At 39.2% G+C, this 22,567-nt stretch overlaps 1 protein-coding gene across 2 annotated transcripts in view; it reads left to right on the forward strand.

The window, feature by feature from the left end:
• The window catches only part of LATS2 (large tumor suppressor kinase 2), a 215,102-nt gene that overhangs the window by 145,955 nt on the left and 46,580 nt on the right, over window positions 1–22,567 (forward strand). For both annotated transcript variants that reach the window (XM_053708519.1, XM_053708520.1), the window contains 2 exons: window positions 10,262–10,394; window positions 12,945–14,458. In XM_053708519.1, coding sequence (XP_053564494.1) covers window positions 10,262–10,394; window positions 12,945–14,458 — 1,647 coding nt within the window. The remainder of the gene's footprint in view (window positions 1–10,261; window positions 10,395–12,944; window positions 14,459–22,567) is intronic.

A 22,567-nucleotide genomic window follows, 5' to 3' on the forward strand; every position in this document is an offset into this window, starting at 1 on the left:
TTCAAGTGATCCATATATGTATAAACATGTGTGCGTTTATCTTGCTCATGCACAAAGGTTTGCATTTAACTGGCTTATTTATATGTCATATTGCATTAAAGCGACATAAAACCCCAATTCTTTTATGATTCAGATAGATCATACAATTGTAATCAACGTTACATTTTACTTATATTATCTAATTTGCTTCATTCTCTCCTCTGTTGAAGCAATGCACTACTAGGAGCTAGCTGAACACACCAGGCAAGCCAATAACATGATGCATATATGTGCAGCCACCAATCAGCAGCTCCTAAGTCTACCTATGAATCACTTTCAACAAAGGATACCAAGAACACAAAATAAATTTGATAATGAAAGTAAATTGGAAAGCTGTTTAGAAACACTTGCCCTATCTCAATCATGAAAGAAAAAAATAATTGTGTTTTATGTCCCTTTAATATATGAGATCTGATAGCTGTTTGGTTGTAGACACTATTGTTTTTGTACAATTCGAAATATAAGCTTGGGTTTTAATTAAAGGGGCATTATTTTGTTAATTGTTCCAGCTACTGCACCATTTTTAAAGGGACAACATTTTCTCTTTGTATGAAAGAGCAGCAACAAATTCAAATATTAGTTTTTTTATTTGAGAAAAAAAGTGAAGCTAACACAGCTGTATCAGTTGTGTGCAGCCCCTCATTGACTGACATCCTAAATCTTATTGGCTGATACCTACTTCCTGCTACAGTTTTACTCACTAAACATTAGTAGGTAGTACCCATCAGCCATTTAATTAGTAGGAAGTGCACTGTCTGATAACTGCTCTATTTAAATGTAAACAACGTTCAGTGTAAATTAATCGGCAAAATAAATGTCAGCATGTTTAATTGCTGATCTTTTACAGAAAAATTTGGAGTCTTTAAAGGGACAGTCCAGTCAAAATTAAACTATCATGATTCAGATAGGGCAAGCAATTTGAAACCACTTCCTAGTTTACTTTTATCATCAAATATGCTTTGTTTTATTGGTATTCTTTGTTGAAAGCTAAACCTAGGTAGGCTATGCATTTCAACAAAGGATACAAGAGAACAAAGCAAAAGTTGCTTTTAGAAGTAAATTGCTAAGTCTTCAAAACTGCATGCTCTATCTGAATCATGAAAAAATATGTTGACTTTACTGTCCCTTTAAACTCTGTAACAGTTTATGCTCAAGCAGTAACCACTTTGCTTTAAAAAAAAAAAGAAAAAAACAAGCAGTTTATAGACTGTCAAGAGAAAATGTTAAAAATTGGAAGAATGATGATCAAAAATCTCGTTCCACTATAATGAATAATACTCCTAATGACCCATCACACAATGTTCTTACTTACTATAGTAAGTCATTATAGTATAACAATCCCCCACAGGACTAGGTGGAATTAAATCTTTTATGAGGTTAAATTGTTCAGATACTATGGGGTAAATTTATTAATGTGCGAGCAGACATGATACAATGTAGCGTATCATGTCTGCCGCACATCGATAAATGCCGACAATCATTACACCAGCAGTTCTTGTGAACTGCTGGTGCAATGCCGCCCCCTGCGGATTCGCAGCCAATCGGCCGCTAGCAGGGGGTATCAATCAACCCAATCGTATTCGATCGGGTTGACTTCTGTCCGCCACCTCAGAGCAGGCAGACAAGTTATGGAACAGCGGTCTCGCTGGAAACAAGGGGGGATAAATTGACCCCTTTGAGTGCTCCATTTATTGACCAGTACTTTACTGGAGTGCCATAATGCTGGTTTTAAAAGAGTAAACGTGAGTATAGATATGGAGTAAAAATATCTATTGCTAGTGAGGCATACAGATTTGTATTTAATTTTAGGTTTTTTTATGTAAAGCAGCTAGGTTGGCATATTCATATCTAGAGAGTTTAATTCCCTTAAAGGGACACTCAAGTCAAAAATAAACTTCTACGATTCAAATAGAGCATGCAATTTTAAACAACTTTACAATTTCCTTCTAAAAGGTGCAAAGTCTTTTTATATTTACACTTTTTGAGTCACCAGCTCCTACTGAGCATGTGCAAGAACTAACATAATATACATATATGTATTTGTAATTGGCTGATGGCTGTCACATGATACAGGAAGAATGGAAATAGGCATAACTGAACATTTTCAGAAAAAAAATCTACTACTCATTTGAAGTAAAGATTAATTGCTATTGCATTGTCTTTTTATTATGCAATTGATGATTATGCAAATCTACTGTGTTTCCTGGTCCTTTAATTTTACTGTTGTTAAAAAGTTTCCCCTACCATACAACCTTGTATACTAACCCTTTTTGATTGGCTCCTTACAATTATTGCTTAAAATGTGTCAACTCTTGCAGTATGCTTTGCTAAACATTGATATAAGGCACTGAAATCCATCTGTATACATCAAAATAGGCTCCTAGACTAGAGCAAAGGTTTTAATTTATTTGGTAGGTTGAATTATGTTCTAATTTAATTGTTTTATGTGGATATTTACTGACAACAGATTGTTTTTTTTGGTGGGGTTAAACTTTGCTCAGGGATTTTCATTGCCTGTTAGAATGAGTTGATTGTAACTGAGGAACAAGATTTGCAGTTATCTTGTTTTTCTTTACATACCATCCCGTTAAGTAAGAATATTCCAATTATCCTAGGAATTTATTCAAGAATGTATTATGTTATGTGAGGGATTTAACCCCATGGCTATCAATAACACAAAAACAGGCATTTAACACCACAACAGTAATTGTAACAGTATTTTTACCCCTTTATTGCTAGCCACTCTGTTTGGAATATAACATAGTGCTTTTGTGTCTTGAAACTAAGCATCTTCCTTTTTCCATGACAAACACGATTTGGTAGCTCTGTCCGTTTCCCAGAAACCAAGAAAAATACTCAGATTTATTCATGTAACTTCATTCAGTGCTTTGTCCAAAGAGTCAGCTCATAAAGATGGTGAGAATCTTAGAATTTTATGCAGCGTAAACAGCTTTGACTACTTCATATTTTTTTTTTTTTTTAACCAATTACAGGAAAGGATTAAGATAGCAGAACCGCAGATGGAAGCAGAGGTGCTTTTTGTGGAATCTCTTCCAGCGATGGAATTGAAGGTTTCAGTAAAAAGTTTCCTGCAGTGATATCACTGAAAATACACTGAACCAAAATACCCCTTTTTTTTAGCAGCCTTTCCTCTGTGGCAGAATTGCTATTGAATTAGCTCAGAATCTTTCTGGTCCAACAGTAACTTTTTTTTTTTTTTTTTTTTTAACTAATAGTAGTTACAGCTTATTTTTGTGAGTTTTTACCCATGCATATACATTATAGTGTAAAAAATGTTGTTTTTTTTTAGAGCATATCATTTTAGCGCTAGCAACCCTGCAAGTCTATGTGTTTATAACCCCCACAAAGGGCTTAAATGGACAGTCAAGTCCAAAAAAAACTTTCATGATTCAAATAGGGCATGTCATTTTAAACAACTTTCCAATTTACTTTTATCACCAATTTTGCTTTGTTCTCTTGGTATTCTTAGTTGAAAGCTAAACCTAGGAGGTTCATATGCTAATTTCTTAGACCTTCAAGGCCGCCTTTAATCTAAATGCATTTTGACAGTTTTACACCTCTAGAGGGAGTTAGTTCATGTGTTTCATATAGATAACATTGAGCTCATGCACATGAATTTACCGAAGAGTGCACACTGATTGGCTAAAATGCAAGTTTGTCAAAATAACTGAAATAAGGGGGCAGTCTCAAGAAGCTTATATACAAGGTAATTACAGAGGTAAAAAGTGTATTATTATAACTGTGTTGGTTATGCAAAACAGGGGAATGGGTAATAAAGGGATTATCTATCTTTTAAAACAGCAACAATTCTGGTGCTGATTGTCCCTTTAACACATAGTTATTTTAAAGCTCAGGAGCTGCAGACCACTGCTGGACCCAAGCGGATACAACCGCTGTTCAAGTCGCCAATGGCAGTTCTGTTGCTTTTCAACTAGCTCTGCTGATTGGGTCAGCAGCAGTTTCCGCTTGGGGCCAGCAGTTCTCTGTGGCTCCCAGGCAATGTTTTGTTTAATTCTAAAAAAATGATTGCTGGTATCATATTTGTACACAACTGTCATATAATCATCAGAATAATCCTTTAGAATTGCAATGAAGTATTTGAATGATTTATATAATTATATGTATTGCTAACTGCACATTATTTATTTGTTGTTATTGGCTACATGAAAAACAAAACTGAATTCAAATACTATCCATCTCTAATATTAAATTTATCATTTTTATTAGTCTCATATTTTATTTTTGTGTTGGTCGGCAGAAATCCTTGTGCAAAAAAAACATGCGAATCAACTTATGAATAACTATGAGAAACCACGTTTTCTCATCATTAACTAGAGTATAATAAAACTTCACCAGCCAACGAAAAATGTTACATATGTATTTTGGTACCTTAAAGGGACAGTAAAGTCAGAATTAAACTTTATTAATTCAGAAAGAGCATGCAATTTTAAACAACTCTCCAATTTACTTCTCTTATCAAATTTGCTTCATTCTCATGGTATCTTTTATTGAAGAGTAAAACTAGGTAGATGAGAGCTCAGGAGTGTGCACGTTGTATAACAAAGCTACAGATAATGTTCTGTACCTTAACATTAAAGGGACATGAAACCCCAAAAGTTTCTTTCATGATTCTAATAGAGCATACCATTTTCATCAAATTTCCACTTTACCTCTGTTATCAAATTTTCTTTGTTCTCTTGGTATCTTTTGTTGAAAAAATACTTAGGTAGGTTTAGGAGCTAGCTTCTGATTGGTAGCTGCCTATACAGTATATGCATATTGTCATTGGCTTACAGATGTGTTAAGCAAGCCCCCAGTAGTGCATTGCTTCTATTCAATTATGGATGCTAGAGCTGCAACAATTAATCGGCATAATCGATAATAATCGATTATGAAAATAGTTGTCAACGAATCTCATAATAGATTAGTTGGTTTGCAATTAGTTGGTCTGTGCACGACACTAGCTGCTTTACTCCAGTGTGCTCCTGCACATGGTATTGTGTTTTATGGCTATGCCCTTAGCCTAAAGGATGTCTTCAGACATTTAACTTTTCACTTTTTCAGGACACTATCAGTTTTTTTTTAAGCTTACAACTACTCCTGGCTTATGTGCAACCCAGAAAAAAATAGGAGTTATCATTTGGATTGTTTATATTAAATGAGGTGATTTGGGACTATGCTTTGCATGATATAGTGCCGAGCTTATTTACACCTAGCCCTATATTGATGGGATTTGTTATATGAATTGATCTCACTATTATCTGTTTGCACAATTTTTAGTGCATCACTTGCTATTGCTGATTATATGTACTCTATAGATTGTGTAAGGCTGTGTCCTGTTTCCTGTGTCTTTTTATTTTATATATATATATATATTTAATTAATGGAATATGTACCAAATTCAACCTCTGTAAGTATATATCTGTTACTTTAAGAGTGGACTAAATATTTTTTTTCCCTAACCTTATAGCTGGTTGTTTACCATTGCATATAGATATTCAAGATATTTTTATGTCAGAATGAAGTTCAGGCTTACTTTGTTAAGAGGCCCATTGCATTGGTGGAGAGCTAATAAAGATAAATAGCCCACCTTGGTGAAATTGGCAAAACCCTACTTATGCGTCTCAGGCACCTCAACACCATCTGAGCGCCTCTTCTTTGCTGCAGGCAAAATCGCTTGCAAAAAAGAGAGCCAGCCTCAGTCAGGAGTGAATAACAGAATGTTATATAAGAGTGTTATATAAGAGTGAATAACAGAATGTTATATAAGAGTGTTATATAAGAGTGAATAACAGAATGTTATAAACATTGGTTGTCTACCTATTACTAGTTCTACCTCTTTTCAAACAGTTTGTGGTTTTCTTTTGCTTAATTATAAACATTTGTTATGCTGCTTAAATAAATGGACCAATAGTTGTGTTAATGTAAAGTTGTAAAGTTTTAGTCTCAAATTTATATTTGTAACACTCAGTATGTGGATTTTATTTGAAATATAGGAAAAAATTATTTATTTATTATTTATCCGATTAAAAAGTATTACACTGCTCCCAACCGGCTACTTCATAATGCCACCTGGCTGGCAAAATATTTATGTGGAAAACACGAATAACATTTTTATATTACAATGCTCTCATACTGTTTGATATCCCTTAAAGTGAAGGTAACGTTTGACATTATGGAAGATAACCTAGCATTTATCTATATGTCACTAATCTAGTCGCTAAGTTTTTTTTCTGCTTACTTCAATATTTTACAAACAAAATTATATGTCAAAATCCCTACCGCTTATCTCATGACTCCTCCCAAGCACTACTTCCGTCTTTTTATCTTGCTGACTACTTCAGCTGTCCCGCCCGCTCTCTGTTTCTGAAATGCGCGTTCACACTACAGTATCTAACTGCGCATGCGCTAATCGCCGAGGCTGCAAACAACTGCACAGGTCACCGGGAAACACTATTTCAAACTGCGCTTCTAAAGGTAACATAGAATTGAAGGAATACTCTCTGTGTCCAAGCACTCCGTAGCAAGCAGATGATGTATGAAAGGATGCTTACTTGGAAGTAACACGCATGCGCAAAATGGGAGCGCGCTTTATCATCAGCAAGCAGTAAAGTACTTAAAGAGAGCATGCGTAGAGGCTAAAGGGGTGGATGACGCGGAGGGCTGGCCGCCTAACGGCCGAGATTTCAATTGGAGCATAAAAACACATGATCGATAGCGAAAAAAAAATGTTATATGCGGGTTGTATTAGTGGATGGTAAGAAGAGCCATTCTAAAGCCGATAACTTTATCTATTTATCTATAGGTAACAATATTAAAAATGATGAATTAAACTTATACTTATTTTGCATCCCTAATGCTATGCTTGATAGAAGTAGAGGTAACTTTACCTTCACTTTAAGAACGTTTGAACTGTATTGATAAAATGCACATAAGTGACTTCCTCTAAATAAAAAATAAATACATTTGGGACCAGATTTTTAATTAAAGGGACAATGTACTGTAAAATTGGTTCATCCTTAATGTGTTTTCAGTTTACTTTTTATACCAGCTGTAGAGTTGAAAATGTATGGGAAATTGTTCCTTTAGGTTTATTTTTATATATAAAAAGATGTTCCTGCTAACTGAAACCACAAACCAATGCAATAGGCTGATCTTATAGGGAGAGAATACCTCATTGTATCTGTCTAATTATTTACACAACACTATTATTATTATTATTATTATTATTATTATTGGTTATTTGTAGAGCACCAACAGATTCCGCAGCGCTATAAACAAATGCGGAGTACAACAAAACAATTATATGGATCAAATGGGTAGAGGGCCCTGCCAAGAGTTGCACTGTTGTAGTCAGCTCTTAAGAAGGAGATCTACAAACAGCTGGACTCTTAGGCTTACATGCTAAGGGGGTTCAGGGAATAGCGATGGAGGAGAGGAACTGGTATAAAGAAAGGTTAGCGTAGGTTGTATGCATCCCTGAACAGTAGAGTCTTTAGGAAGCGCTTGAAGCTTTCAAAACTAGGGAAGAGTCTTGTGGAGCGAGGCAGAGAGTTCCTCAAGATGGGATCCAGGGTGGAGAAGTCCTGTAAACGGGAGTGCGATGAGGTGACAAGAGAGGAGGAGAGTAGGAGGTCATGAGCAGAGCGAAGGGGACGGGAGGGAGAGTATCTGGAGACAAGGTCTGAGATATAGGGGGGAGCAGTTCAGTTGAGGGCTTTGTATGTCAGAGTGAGAATTTTGTGTTTGACCCTATAGGCAAGAGGAAGCTAGTGAAGGGATTGGCAGAGAGGTGCAGCAGATGAAGAGCGACGTATAAGGAAGATGAGCCTGGCAGAGGCATTCATTATGGATTGTAAAGGAGCTAGGCGGCAGGTGGGGAGACCAGAGAGGACAGAGTTGCAGTAATTGAGGCGGGAAAGAATGAGAGAGTGGATTAAAATCTTGTCTTGTGTAAGGAAGTGTCAAATTTTAGAGATGTTTTTAAGGTGAAAGTGGCAGGCTTTAGCCAAGGACTGAATGTGAGGAGTGAAAGAAAGATCTGAGTCAAATGTGACCCCGAGACAAATCGGGCATGCGGGGTTGGGGTAATGATGGAGTTGCCGACAGTTATAGAGAGATTGGGGGTGGAGATTTTAGAAGAAGGAGGGGGGGGATAAGGAGCTCAGTTTTGGAGAGATTTAGCTTGAGGTAGTGAGAGGATATCCAGGAAGATATGTGAGAAAGACAGTTAGTGACACGGGTTAGCAAGTAAGGAGATAGGTCTGGTGCAGTGAAGTAGATTTGTCGTCGGCATACAAATGATATTGGAAACCGGGGGACTTTATTAGGGAACCTAGTGATAACATGTAGGTTGAGAAGAGAAGAGGACCGAGGACAGAGCCTTGCGGTACTCCGACTGAAAGTGGTGACAGGGCAGAGGAGGCCCCAGAGAAGGCTACACTAAAGGTACGGTTTGACAGGTAGGAAGAGAGCCACGAGAGGGCTGTGTCACAGATGCTGAAGGTTTGAAGGGTTTGGAGCAAAAGAGGGTGGTCAACAGTGTCAAAGGCTGCGGACAGATCAAGGAGGATAAGCAGAGAAAAGTGGCCTTTTGATTTTGCTGTAAGTAGATAATTGGTAACCTTAACAATTGCTTTCTCTGTGGAGTGATGGGGACGAAATCCAGATTGCAGTGGGTCAAGGAGGGAGTTTGATGTAAGGAAATGGGATAGGCGTGCATATACTAGTTTTTCAAGACGATTTGAGGCAAGAGGGAGGAGGGAAATAGGGTGGTAGTTGGATGGGGAGGTAGGATCAAGGGAAGGTTTTTTGAGGATATGTGAGACTAGTGCATGTTTCAGAAATGAGGGAAATATACCAGTGCTGAGGGAGAGGTTGAAAATGTGTGTGAGTATAGGGTAGCAGAGAGGGAGGGGAGTAGCTGTGAGGGGATATGGTCAAGGGGACAGGTAGTGAGGTGAGAGCGCAGTATAAGTGCCAAAACGTCGTCTTCAGTAACAGGGGAGAATGAGCTAAATTTAAGGTTATGTGGGTTGTGGTTGATTGAGAGCATTTGAGGGGGTGAGAGAATGGAATTATGTTGAGAGCTGATTTCGTTTCTGATGGAGTCGATTTTGTAAATTAAGTGGCTGGCAAAGTCTTGAGCTGACAGAGAAGTTGTTTTAGGAGGTGGGGGGAGGGCGGAGAAGAGTATTGAAAGTGGAGAACAGAGGTTTTAGGTTTGAAGAAAGATTAGAGATAAGAGTAGAGAAGTAGTGTTGCTTATGGAGATTAAGGGCAGAATAGTAGGAGTTAAAGATGAATTTGTAATGAAGAAATCAGCTGAACTCCGAGATTTTCTCCAGTGCCGCTCAACACCCTCCTTATCTTTTTTTATTATTTTTTATTATTGTTTACTCAAAGGGAACAAAAGAAAATGAACATTTCAGTGGATCTCTTTCACAGCTCCCCACTGGGAGCATTATTTTATTTATTATTTGTATTTTTTTATTTATTATTATTTTTTATATCCGCAACTTAAATTCTGAACTTTTCAGTATAGGTGGGAATATAATAGGCAACAACAACAACTATTTAAAATGAGAAACTTGAGGTGAAGGAGTTATTTGTAAACCATTTAATATACTCTAGTAGGTAAAAGGGATAATTTGGAACACATTAAAGGGATACCAACCCCACATTTTTTCTTTCATGATTCAGATAGAGCATGCAATTTTAAAAAACTTTCTAATTTACTCCTATTATCAATTTGTCTTTGTTCTCATGTTATCTTGATTTGAAAAAGCAGTAAGAAAAGGTTAGGAGTGGCCCATTTTTAGTTCAGCACCTTGGTAGAGCTTGCTGATTGGTTTGCTACATTTAGCCACAAATCAGCAAGTGCTACCCAGGTTCTGAACAAAAAATAGTCAGGCTCTAAAGCTTACAGTACTGCTTTTTCAAATCAAGATAGCATGAGAACAAAGAAAAATTGATAATAGGAGTAAATTAGAAAGGTGCTTAAAATCTCATGCTCTATCTGAATCATGAAAGAAAAACATTGTGTTTAGTATCCCTTTAAAGGGGAGAAAATATTAGAGTACACTGTTTAATTTATTGGAATGTTCATAGTGTTGCTTGTAATTTGCTTCTGAAGAGGTTGAATTGCTTTATATTGGTTCCACATCTGCAGCTAAACAAACTTTTTTCTTTTTTATTTCAGGAAATGGCTATAAGAGCTCTGAAACAGACTGGTAGCAGAAGTATTGAAGCTGCTTTGGAATATATTAGTAAAATGGGTTATCTGGACCCAAGAAACGAGCAGATTGTTCGTGTAATCAAGCAGACATCACCAGGTAAATGTATTTAATGCAAACAATACACTATCAATTGGTGGAGACATGGAAATGACCCAATCTTTTAAATATTCATATTGTGCATCTATGCCAACCTTTAAACCTGAAACTCCTTTTATCTTCTAATTTACTATTTTAGCTTTAAAAGGACACTAAACCCAATTTTTTCTTTCATGATTCAGAGCTTGCAATTTTTAAGCAACTTTCTAATTTACTCATATCAAATTTTCTTTGTTCTCTTGCTATCTTTATATGAAAAAGCAGGAATCTAAGCTAAGGAGCCGGACCATTTTTGGTTCACCACCCTTGGTAGTGCTTGTTGATTGGTGGCTACATTTAGCCACCAATCAGCAAGGGCTACCCAGGTGCTGAACCTAAAACGGGCCGGCTCCTAAGCTTTCATTATTGCTTTTCCAAATAAAGATCCCAAGAGAACGAAGAAAAATTGATAATAGGAGTAAATTAGAAAATAGCTTAAAATGTAATGCTCTATCTGAATCATGAAATAAAACATTTGGGTTCAGTATCCCTTTAAAGGGACACTGAACCCAATTTTTTTATTTCATGATTCAGATAGAGCATGCAATTTTAAGCTATTTTCTAATTTACTCCTATTAACAAATTTTCTTCATTCTCTTGGTATCTTTATTAAAAAAGCAAGAATGCAAGTTTAGATGCTGGCCCATTTTTGTGAACAACCCGGGTTGTTCTTGCTGATTGGTGGATTAATTAACCGACCAATAAACAAGTGCTGTCCACGTCTGAACCAAAAAATAGCTTAGATGCCTTCTATTTCAAATAAAGATAGCAAGAGAACGAAGAAAAATTGATAATAGGAGTAAATTAAAAAGTTGCTTAAAATTGCATGCTCTATCTGAATCACGAAAGAAAAAAAAAATCTGGGTTCAGTGTCCCTTTAAGGGGCATTAGATAAAGCTAAATCACTACCTCAGGATGCCTCTGGTTGGTATACTTTGACACTTGCACTTTTGGTAGATACACATCATGCATCATGTTGAGAAAGGGAAGTTGTGGATATACCTTGACATCCAGGCACTTTATATTAGAAGTAACTTTTAGTGACACAAATATAAACCTGCCGAATTAGAGTAACTGATTGATTGGTATCACATACTTTGTAATTGCTGACTTAGAGGCAGAACTTTTTTTTTCTTTACTTTCTGCACTGTGATTCATTTTTAGTCAAAGATTTTCTGCAGAATATTTTGAAATAAAATTCAAATTTAAATTAGGCCGTTACACTAAAGCACCAGCTCGTTGCAATGTGTTGATTAATTGTAGAATAAAGATTTTTTTTTTAAAGTTTTATAATATATTGCAGTAATAGCATTGTAAATTAGCTACAGAGAAAAAAAAAATGGTTACGTTTTGCTCTTGGTCTAACATCGCATAATTATAAGAAATCCTTGAGAGACAGTAATGAAGCAATGTGCTTCTGCTTTGTAGCGCTACTCCATATTTGACTGTTCTCTTCAAACAGCACTTTACTCTGGCTGCACTGTGTTCTCTGGCTGCACTGCATTTCCTTATCAGACTGTTGTGGGCAGCACTGCACAGAGAAAGTGCTAAACGTTCCTACATGTGTGCCGTTCTTTCTGCAAACATTCTGCATGTGGTGACATCTCAGATAACGGCCTATTCTGCCTTGGGGACTGCTAGTCTTCGTAACAGTTTGTTTTCCCTTCAGTGTGTCAAGCCAGTGGTTCTAAAAACCTGTGTGTTTGTTTAAATGTATTTATTTTTATTATGCTTATTCATTTTTGTTCCTTATTTAAAGCACATTTGTCATAGATATGCAGGAGCCAGAATTTTAGAAGGCTATGTGATTTATGAAACACACTCACACACATTTTTTGTTAGTAGCTTTCACTGTTCAGTATTTGTGCTTAGAAATAGAATTGTATGTAGATTCCCTGTTATTGTGGATATGGTTTAACTTAAAGGGACACTGTACCCAAAAACATTCTTTCGTGATTCAGATTGAGCATGAAATTTTAAGAAACTTTCTAATTTACTCCTATTATCAAATTTTCTTCATTCTCTTGGTATCTTTATTTGAAATGCAAGAATGTAAGTTTAGATGCCGGCCCATTTTTGGTGAACAACCTGGGTTGTCCTTGCTGATTGGTGGATAAATTCATCCACCAATAAAAAAGTGCTGTCCAGAGTACTGAAACCAAAAAAAAGCTTAGATGCCTTGTTTTTCAAATAATGATAGCAAGAGAACGAAGAAAAATTGATAATAGGAGTAAATTAGAAAGTTGTTTTAAATTGCATGCTCTTTCTGAATTACAAAAGAAAAAAATTGGGTTCAGTGTCCCTTTAACAAATTCCTGTACTGGTATAATTGGGAAATTATATTTTCAAAACTGGCTTCTATGTTTTTGTGTGTGTTTATGTAATTTGCAGATACTTTTCTCTTTTTAAATCAAAAGTTGATCCTGTTTAATATATATGAATGTTGAATATTGTAAACCAAATGCAGCACTGCATTTATTTTTTTTAATTTATTTTTTTATATTGTTAAAGGGAAAGGCACTCCTCAACAAGTGCCTCACCGATCAAGTTTTGAAGGATCAAACGAGAGCTTTCCACCTTATCATCCAATGAATAATGCAGCCTATGAAGGAGCAGGGTTTTCAGTTGAAGGTGCAAATGTGCTTAGTGATGTTCCAAGGCAGTACATGGACTATTTGCTTTCTGCTGCCCAGCCTCAAGGGTTGAATGGCCAGACTCAAAGACCTCAAACTGTGAATGCTCATAACGCAACTGGTAGCCAACAACAGAAGTCATACAATACAAATGTAGACCTTTCTGCTATGAATTATAGTCTTGGTAATCACAATAGCCCTGCATTTCAGATGCAACCTTCTCATGCCTCATGCAGCCCACATTATGGCCGTCAGCATCTCGTGATGCAAGGAGATCCCACGGGCTATGGAGTGCAAAGAACACCATCATTCCAAAATAAAATACAGCAAGAAGGAGGATATGTAGGCATGCAAGGACAAATGACTCAGCATAGCCCAGGGCATGTTTATCAGCAGAGTCCTCCTCTGTATATGCCACATTCTCACCACAAGCAAACTAGCCCCTCTTCTCACCAGATACATGCCATGCCAAGGGGCCCCCCATATACTAATGAGTATCCAGACCCACCACAAAATTTAATGACTCCATCAAGAAACAGCTTGAATATGGATCTCTATGATATTGGCAATGCTTGTCAGTGGCAAAATTCTCAGTCTCGTCGCAATTCTCTACAGGGTCCAGGATTGGACTCATCACCACGACAACTTGTTTCCTTCAGACCAGATTCACAGGTTCCAAGTCGTACAAACTCTTTTAATAATCACCAGCAACAAAAGCCACCACCAATGCGACAAGCTTCCCCTAACAAAAATGATGCATCCATGGCTTCTACAAATACAATTACAGCAGTTACATCTGCCCACATACTCCAGCCAGTTAAGAGTATGAGGGTGATGAGACCTGAACCTCAAACTGCTGTAGGCCCTACCCATCCAGGATGGTTAGTTGCACAAAATCAGGTTGTAGAAAGCCTAGAGATGATGGAAACTCATCCACTATCAGTTGGAGGAGCAAGCGGTTATGGAATTGATATGGATTATGGTAATCAGGATCTAAGATTCCCACCGCCTCCATATCCAAAGCACCTCTTGCTTCAGAATAACTCGGAACAGCTTGATGTAAACGCTCTATGTACTGCAGTGGACCAAAACCTGCGGGTTGGTGAAAATGTTGCATACGTTCAAGTACATGAAGCCATTGGTGAAATTAAACCAGATAAAGTGAACAAGAACTCAAAATCTGCTAAAGCTGGAAAAGATAAAAAGCAAATTCAGACGTCCCCTGTGCCTGTGCGTAAAAATAGCAGAGATGAAGAAAAGCGTGAGTCTCGAATTAAGAGTTACTCACCATTTGCTTTTAAATTTTATATGGAGCAACATGTGGAAAATGTTTTGAAGACCTACCAGCAGAAAGTCAACAGGAGGCTGCAACTGGAACAAGAAATGGCTGAAGTAAATATTTCATTTTACACAAATATATATTTATTTTATTTTATATGTATATTGGAAGTTAACATTATAATGTAAAGTTGAGGGGTGTTTTTTTATAGTAGATGTGTGTTTAAATGAATACCTTAAATTAGCTAATCTTTGAAATTTAAAGGGACAGTCTACTCCAGAATCTTTATTGTTTAAAAATATAGATAATCCCTTTATTACCCATTTCCTTCCTAAGATAGGCAGAGTCCACGGCTTCATTCTTTACTGTTGGGAAATAAAACACCTGGCCACCAGGAGGAGGCAAAGACACCCCAACCAAAGGCTTAAATATCCCTCCCACTTCCTTATTACCCCAGTCATTCTTTGCCTTTCGTCATGTTAGGAGGTGGCAGAGAAGTGTCAGAAGATTCGGAGAGTCCTGAAAAAGGGTATCTGCCCTTCGAGATAGCACTGGAGTTTTGAGTAGTCTCACTCAGTGAGAGTATTGATGAAAGTCTGGAGATGCAGGGAAATTTTTTTGCGAAACCATCCAGACTACTGCTAACTGCTCCTAAGCAATCAGTGTTGTCGAGTTTCACTGCCTACTTTCTCTCACTCAAGTCCATGTCAGGAGCGCTTCTATAAGACTGTGACACTTGAGAGGCTGTGTTCTGTTCCACAGCATGGATCCTGGAGGTAAGATCATTTTTCAATTTTTATACATAAAACGCTATAACAGGGTCACAGTGTGGCTCCATTTATACCTTGATAGGATCCAGGGTTAATATCCTCTGAAGGGGTTTTATTGAACAGTTGGGGTTAATTAATCAGTGTATTAATTATTTACATGCTGCTTTGTGTGATTGTTTCCTGGGCTGATAGAATGTGTGTTTTTAGCTGAAACAAACAGGCTTCACTTTTCAGTTTCACTTTCGTTTTTGAAAGTGTTGCACAGCTCCTGTTACTTGCTGTACTTGTAATTACAGGGAGAAGTACTGTCTTGCACTCCATGTGACTGGGTGTGGTCTATGTTAATTTCCTCCATTCCAGCTGATACTTGAACCTGAGGAGAGGGTTTCCTCTTAACTGTCTGGGTCTAGGAGGTGGTGAGTGCCCCAGCCATTGGGAGTATAAAGGTGCAGTTTTCTATAATAAAAAAAAAAAGTTTTTATTTTTGTCCTTCTGTGGGTATAACCTGAGCTATGGATGACTCTGACATGTTAGAAGGTACTCCTTTTGTACTAAATCATACTTGTTTATATTGTGAGGAGGCTGTGGTTTTCCCACTCAATTATGTTCCACATGCCTTAACACCGTTACAAAGTCTAAGTAGGGAAACAAGCCTGCTAAGGCTCTTAGTCCCTCTGAGCCATCCACCTCTCAGGACTCGGCGTCCCTTGAGATTACTACCCTTGCTACATTATCCACTTCACATGCAGTTCCCCGTAGCACATCTAATCCTCCCTCCGGAGGGGGCCTTCTTCCTGCGGACTTTACTGAGCAGTTACAAACAGCGGTGTCTGTGGCCCTCAGTGCATTACCTCGCTCTAACAAATTCAAGAGAAAGGTTAAACATAGCTCTCCTGACCCGGAATCCTCTAAATATTTATCGGATTTAGCTATTATGTGCCAGTTATCCGATGATGAGTTGAGGGTGAACTCTCTGGGTCGGAGTCCTTAGCGTCTAAGCCTCCTGCTGTGCTGAGGAACCGTGCTTTTAGATTTAAAATTGAGCACTTGCCTTTTTTATTAATTAAGTTTCTGTCTAAGTTAGAGGTTCCAGAGGCCGCACTGCCTGAAGAACCTATGAAATTAGAGTTTACGAAGACAGGAAAGTTCCTTTGACTTTTCCTGTGCCGGTTAAGATGGCGAACATTATTAAGAACGAATGGGAAAGAATTGGTTCTTCTTTTTCCTCCTCGTCTACTTTTAAAAAGTTGGTCCTGGACTCTCAACTGGATTTGTGGGGCTCCATTCCTAAGGTGGATTGTGCTATCTCTACGCTTGCTAAACATACTACTTTACCTCTTGTGGATAGTTCTTCATTCAGAGAGCCGATGGATAAGGGCATGGAAACCTTTCTGAGAAAGATATTTCAACATATGGGATTTTTGTTTGAACCGGCGGCTGCAGTTGCCGCGGTTGCCGGAGCGGCTACCTACCTACTGTATACTTTGTTGGAACTCATTGAGGTGGAGTCTCCCCTCGAGGATATTCAAGACAGAATTAAAGATCTAAAAATGGCTAATTCTTTTATCTGTGATGCAAACATGCAAACTATTCGCCTAAATGCAAAAGCCTCTGGCTTTGCGGTCTTAGCCTGCCGAGCACTCTGGTTGAAGTCTTGGTCTGCCGATATGACTTCTAAGTCCAGACTCCTTTCTCTTCCCTTCAAGGGAAAGATTTTATTTGGTCCAGACGACAATCTTCTAATTTTTGTTCTGACAAATCCCAACAACAACAATCCTCCAAGCCCGAGCAACCCAAGAGTATTTGGAAGCCGGCCCAGTCCTGGAATAAAGCCAAGCAGATGGTGTTGGGGGCAGACTCTTTTTTTCAGATGCCTGGTTGATGGACTGAAATAAATGAATGATAACTAAGACTATATATTTCTTAGTGTCTGTTTGCTATACCCTTTAGTGATTTGCTAATATTCCTATTAATAATCCCTTATGAATTATTATACCCACTATAAAATATTAACACACAATCACTAGCTTAATTAAGCTACTTGTAAGGACATTAACTCACAAGTCATACTCCAGCAATACAAAACTTTTTATTAGTATGAGGCTAAATAAACAGTTACAATATGCAGATTAAATTTACACAGCACTGAACTAAACATCAGTATTACACTAATACATTTGCCCATCCTAATGTGAGTGTGTGTGGTGTGCTGTATTAGAGGTTTTCAGTTTACTCACGTGATGTTCTAAGAGCAAGATCCCAAAGAAAAGAGACCGAACCATGTGTGTTGATGGGCTTTATTGTAAGTCTTTCATCCCTCCCACAATGATGATGTGACTCATATGCAAGTCCCTTTTGTAATGGTAAAGGTATATGATTGCAGCCATGCCATGTGGTCAGGGGGCAAGACATATATGGCCACACAAAAGGGTCTCTATATAGCTTTATCATTAACCAGCTGTTCATCCTTAGGGTAATGTGATCTCTCTACATTCCAAAGTGACTATCTTCATCTCATTACATCTGAATGAGGAGTTAACCCCTTCCTGATTACACAGCTGAGTTCTTACAGTATTATGCCATATTACCTTTTCTCCAACATAGGTGTGTCCGGTCCACGGCGTCATCCTTACTTGTGGGATATTCTCTTCCCCAACAGGAAATGGCAAAGAGCCCAGCAAAGCTGGTCACATGATCCCTCCTAGGCTCCGCCTACCCCAGTCATTCTCTTTGCCGTTGTACAGGCAACATCTCCACGGAGATGGCTTAGAGTTTTTTAGTGTTTAACTGTAGTTTTTATTATTCAATCAAGAGTTTGTTATTTTGAAATAGTGCTGGTATGTACTATTTACTCAGAAACAGAAAAGAGATGAAGATTTCTGTTTGTATGAGGAAAATGATTTTAGCAACCGTCACTAAAATCCATGGCTGTTCCACACAGGACTGTTGAGAGCAATTAACTTCAGTTGGGGGAACAGTGAGCAGTCTCTTGCTGCTTGAGGTATGACACATTCTAACAAGACGATGTAATGCTGGAAGCTGTCATTTTCCCTATGGGATCCGGTAAGCCATGTTTATTACGATCGTAAATAAGGGCTTCTAAAAGGGCTTATTAAGACTGTAGACTTTTTTTTGGGCTAAATCGATTGATTATTAACACATATTTAGCCTTGAGGAATCATTTTATCTGGGTATTTTGATATAATAATATCGGCAGGCACTGTTTTAGACACCTTATTCTTTAGGGGCTTTCCCAAAGCATAGGCAGAGCCTCATTTTCGCGCCGGTGTTGCGCACTTGTTTTTGAGAGGCATGGCATGCAGTCGCATGTGAGAGGAGCTCTGATACTTAGAAAAGACTTTCTGAAGGCGTCATTTGGTATCGTATTCCCCTTGGGGCTTGGTTGGGTCTCAGCAAAGCAGATACCAGGGACTGTAAAGGGGTTAAAGTTCAAAACGGCTCCGGTTCCGTTATTTTAAGGCTTCCAAATTTGGTGTGCAATACTTTTAAGGCTTTAAGACACTGTGGTGAAAATTTGGTGAATTTTAAACAATTCCTTCATGTTTTTTCGCATTTGCAGTAATAAAGTGTGTTCAGTTTAAAATTTAAAGTGACAGTAACGGTTTTATTTTAAAACATTTTTTGTACTTTGTTATCAAGTTTATGCCTGTTTAACATGTCTGAACTACCAGATAGACTGTGTTCTGAATGTGGGGAAGCCAGAATTCCTATTCATTTAAATAAATGTGATTTATGTGACAATGACAATGATGCCCAAGATGATTCCTCAAGTGAGGGGAGTAAGCATGGTACTGCATCATTCCCTCCTTCGTCTACACGAGTCTTGCCCACTCAGGAGGCCCCTAGTACATCTAGCGCGCCAATACTCCTTACTATGCAACAATTAACGGCTGTAATGGATAATTCTGTCAAAAACATTTTAGCCAAAATGAACACTTATCAGCGTAAGCGCGACTGCTCTGTTTTAGATACTGAAGAGCATGACGACGCTGATATTAATATTTCTGAAGGGCCCCTAACTCAGTCTGATGGGGCCAGGGAGGTTTTGTCTGAGGGAGAAATTACTGATTCAGGGAACATTTCTCAACAAGCTGAACCTGATGTGATTGCATTTAAATTTAAGTTGGAACATCTCCGCATTCTGCTTAAGGAGGTATTATCCACTCTGGATGATGGTGACAAGTTGGTCATCCCAGAGAAACTATGTAAAATGGACAAGTTCCTAGAGGTGCCGGGGCTCCCAGAAGCTTTTCCTATACCCAAGCGGGTGGCGGACATTGTTAATAAAGAATGGGAAAGGCCCGGTATTCCTTTCGTCCCTCCCCCCATATTTAAAAAATTGTTTCCTATGGTCGACCCCAGAAAGGACTTATGGCAGACAGTCCCCAAGGTCGAGGGAGCGGTTTCCACTTTAAACAAACGCACCACTATACCCATAGAGGATAGTTGTGCTTTCAAAGATCCTATGGATAAAAAATTAGAAGGTTTGCTTAAAAAGATGTTTGTTCAGCAGGGTTACCTTCTACAACCAATTTCATGCATTGTCCCTGTCGCTACAGCCGCATGTTTCTGGTTCGATGAGCTGATAAAGGCGGTCGATAGTGATTCTCCTCCTTATGAGGAGATTATGGACAGAATCAATGCTCTCAAATTGGCTAATTCTTTCACCCTAGACGCCACTTTGCAATTGGCTAGGTTAGCGGCTAAGAATTCTGGGTTTGCTATTGTGGCGCGCAGAGCGCTTTGGTTGAAATCTTGGTCGGCTGATGCGTCTTCCAAGAACAAGCTACTTAACATTCCTTTCAAGGGGAAAACGCTGTTTGGCCCTGACTTGAAAGAGATTATCTCTGATATCACTGGGGGTAAGGGCCACGCCCTTCCTCAGGATCGGCCTTTCAAGGCAAAAAATAAACCTAATTTTTGTCCCTTTCGTAGAAACGGACCAGCCCAAAGTGCTACGTCCTCTAAGCAAGAGGGTAATACTTCTCAAGCCAAGCCAGCTTGGAGACCAATGCAAGGCTGGAACAAGGGAAAGCAGGCCAAGAAACCTGCCACTGCTACCAAGACAGCATGAAATGTTGGCCCCCGATCCGGGACCGGATCTGGTGGGGGGCAGACTCTCTCTCTTCGCTCAGGCTTGGGCAAGAGATGTTCTGGATCCTTGGGCGCTAGAAATAGTCTCCCAAGGTTATCTTCTGGAATTCAAGGGACTTCCCCCAAGGGGGAGGTTCCACAGGTCTCAGTTGTCTTCAGACCACATAAAAAGACAGGCATTCTTACATTGTGTAGAAGACCTGTTAAAAATGGGAGTGATTCATCCTGTTCCATTAAGAGAACAAGGGATGGGGTTCTACTCCAATCTGTTTATAGTTCCCAAAAAAGAGGGAACGTTCAGACCAATCTTAGATCTCAAGATCTTAAACAAGTTTCTCAAGGTTCCATCGTTCAAGATGGAAACCATTCGAACTATTCTTCCTTCCATCCAGGAAGGTCAATTCATGACCACGGGGGATTTAAAGGATGCGTATCTACATATTCCTATCCACAAGGAACATCATCGGTTCCTGAGGTTCGCATTCCTGGACAAACATTACCAGTTCGTGGCGCTTCCTTTCGGATTAGCCACTGCTCCAAGGATTTTCACAAAGGTACTAGGGTCCCTTCTAGCTGTGCTAAGACCAAGGGGCATTGCTGTAGTACCTTACTTGGACGACATTCTGATTCAAGCGTCGTCCCTTCCTCAAGCAAAGGCTCACACGGACATTGTCCTGGCCTTTCTCAGATCTCACGGATGGAAAGTGAACGTGGAAAAGAGTTCTCTATCTCCGTCAACAAGGGTTCCCTTCTTGGGAACAATAATAGACTCCTTAGAAATGAGGATTTTTCTGACAGAGGCCAGAAAAACAAAACTTCTAGACTCTTGTCGGATACTTCATTCCGTTCCTCTTCCTTCCATAGCTCAGTGCATGGAAGTGATCGGGTTGATGGTAGCGGCAATGGACATAGTTCCTTTTGCACGCATTCATCTAAGACCATTACAACTGTGCATGCTCAGTCAGTGGAATGGGGACTATACAGACTTGTCTCCGAAGATACAAGTAAATCAGAGGACCAGAGACTCACTCCGTTGGTGGCTGTCCCTGGACAACCTGTCACGAGGGATGACATTCCGCAGACCAGAGTGGGTCATTGTCACGACCGACGCCAGTCTGATGGGCTGGGGCGCGGTCTGGGGATCCCTGAAAGCTCAGGGTCTTTGGTCTCGGGAAGAATCTCTTCTACCGATAAATATTCTGGAACTGAGAGCGATATTCAATGCTCTCAAGGCTTGGCCTCAGCTAGCGAGGGCCAAGTTCATACGGTTTCAATCAGACAACATGACAACTGTTGCGTACATCAACCATCAGGGGGGAACAAGGAGTTCCCTGGCGATGGAAGAAGTGACCAAAATCATTCTATGGGCGGAGTCTCACTCCTGCCACCTGTCTGCTATCCACATCCCAGGAGTGGAAAATTGGGAAGCGGATTTTCTGAGTCGTCAGACATTGCATCCGGGGGAGTGGGAACTCCATCCGGAAATCTTTGCCCAAGTCACTCAGCTGTGGGGCATTCCAGACATGGATCTGATGGCCTCTCGTCAGAACTTCAAAGTTCCTTGCTACGGGTCCAGATCCAGGGATCCCAAGGCGGCTCTAGTGGATGCACTAGTAGCACCTTGGACCTTCAAACTAGCTTATGTGTTCCCGCCGTTTCCTCTCATCCCCAGGCTGGTAGCCAGGATCAATCAGGAGAGGGCGTCGGTGATCTTGATAGCTCCTGCGTGGCCACGCAGGACTTGGTATGCAGATCTGGTGAATATGTCATCGGCTCCACCTTGGAAGCTACCTTTGAGACGAGACCTTCTTGTTCAGGGTCCGTTCGAACATCCGAATCTGGTTTCACTCCAGCTGACTGCTTGGAGATTGAACGCTTGATCTTATCGAAGCGAGGGTTCTCAGATTCTGTTATCGATACTCTTGTTCAGGCCAGAAAGCCTGTAACTAGAAAGATTTACCACAAAATTTGGAAAAAATATATCTGTTGGTGTGAATCTAAAGGATTCCCTTGGGACAAGGTTAAGATTCCTAGGATTCTATCCTTCCTTCAAGAAGGATTGGAAAAAGGATTATCTGCAAGTTCCCTGAAGGGACAGATTTCTGCCTTGTCTGTGTTACTTCACAAAAAGCTGGCCGCTGTGCCAGATGTTCAAGCCTTTGTTCAGGCTCTGGTTAGAATTAAGCCTGTTTACAAACCTTTGACTCCTCCTTGGAGTCTCAATTTAGTTGCAATTTCTTCTGCTAGAAGAGTTTCAGAATTATCTGCTCTGCAGTGTTCTCCTCCTTATCTGGTGTTCCATGCAGATAAGGTGGTTTTACGTACTAAACCTGGTTT

Source organism: Bombina bombina, chromosome 3 (genome assembly GCF_027579735.1).
Source record: "Bombina bombina isolate aBomBom1 chromosome 3, aBomBom1.pri, whole genome shotgun sequence".
In the NCBI taxonomy this organism is placed as follows: Eukaryota; Metazoa; Chordata; class Amphibia; order Anura; family Bombinatoridae; genus Bombina; species Bombina bombina.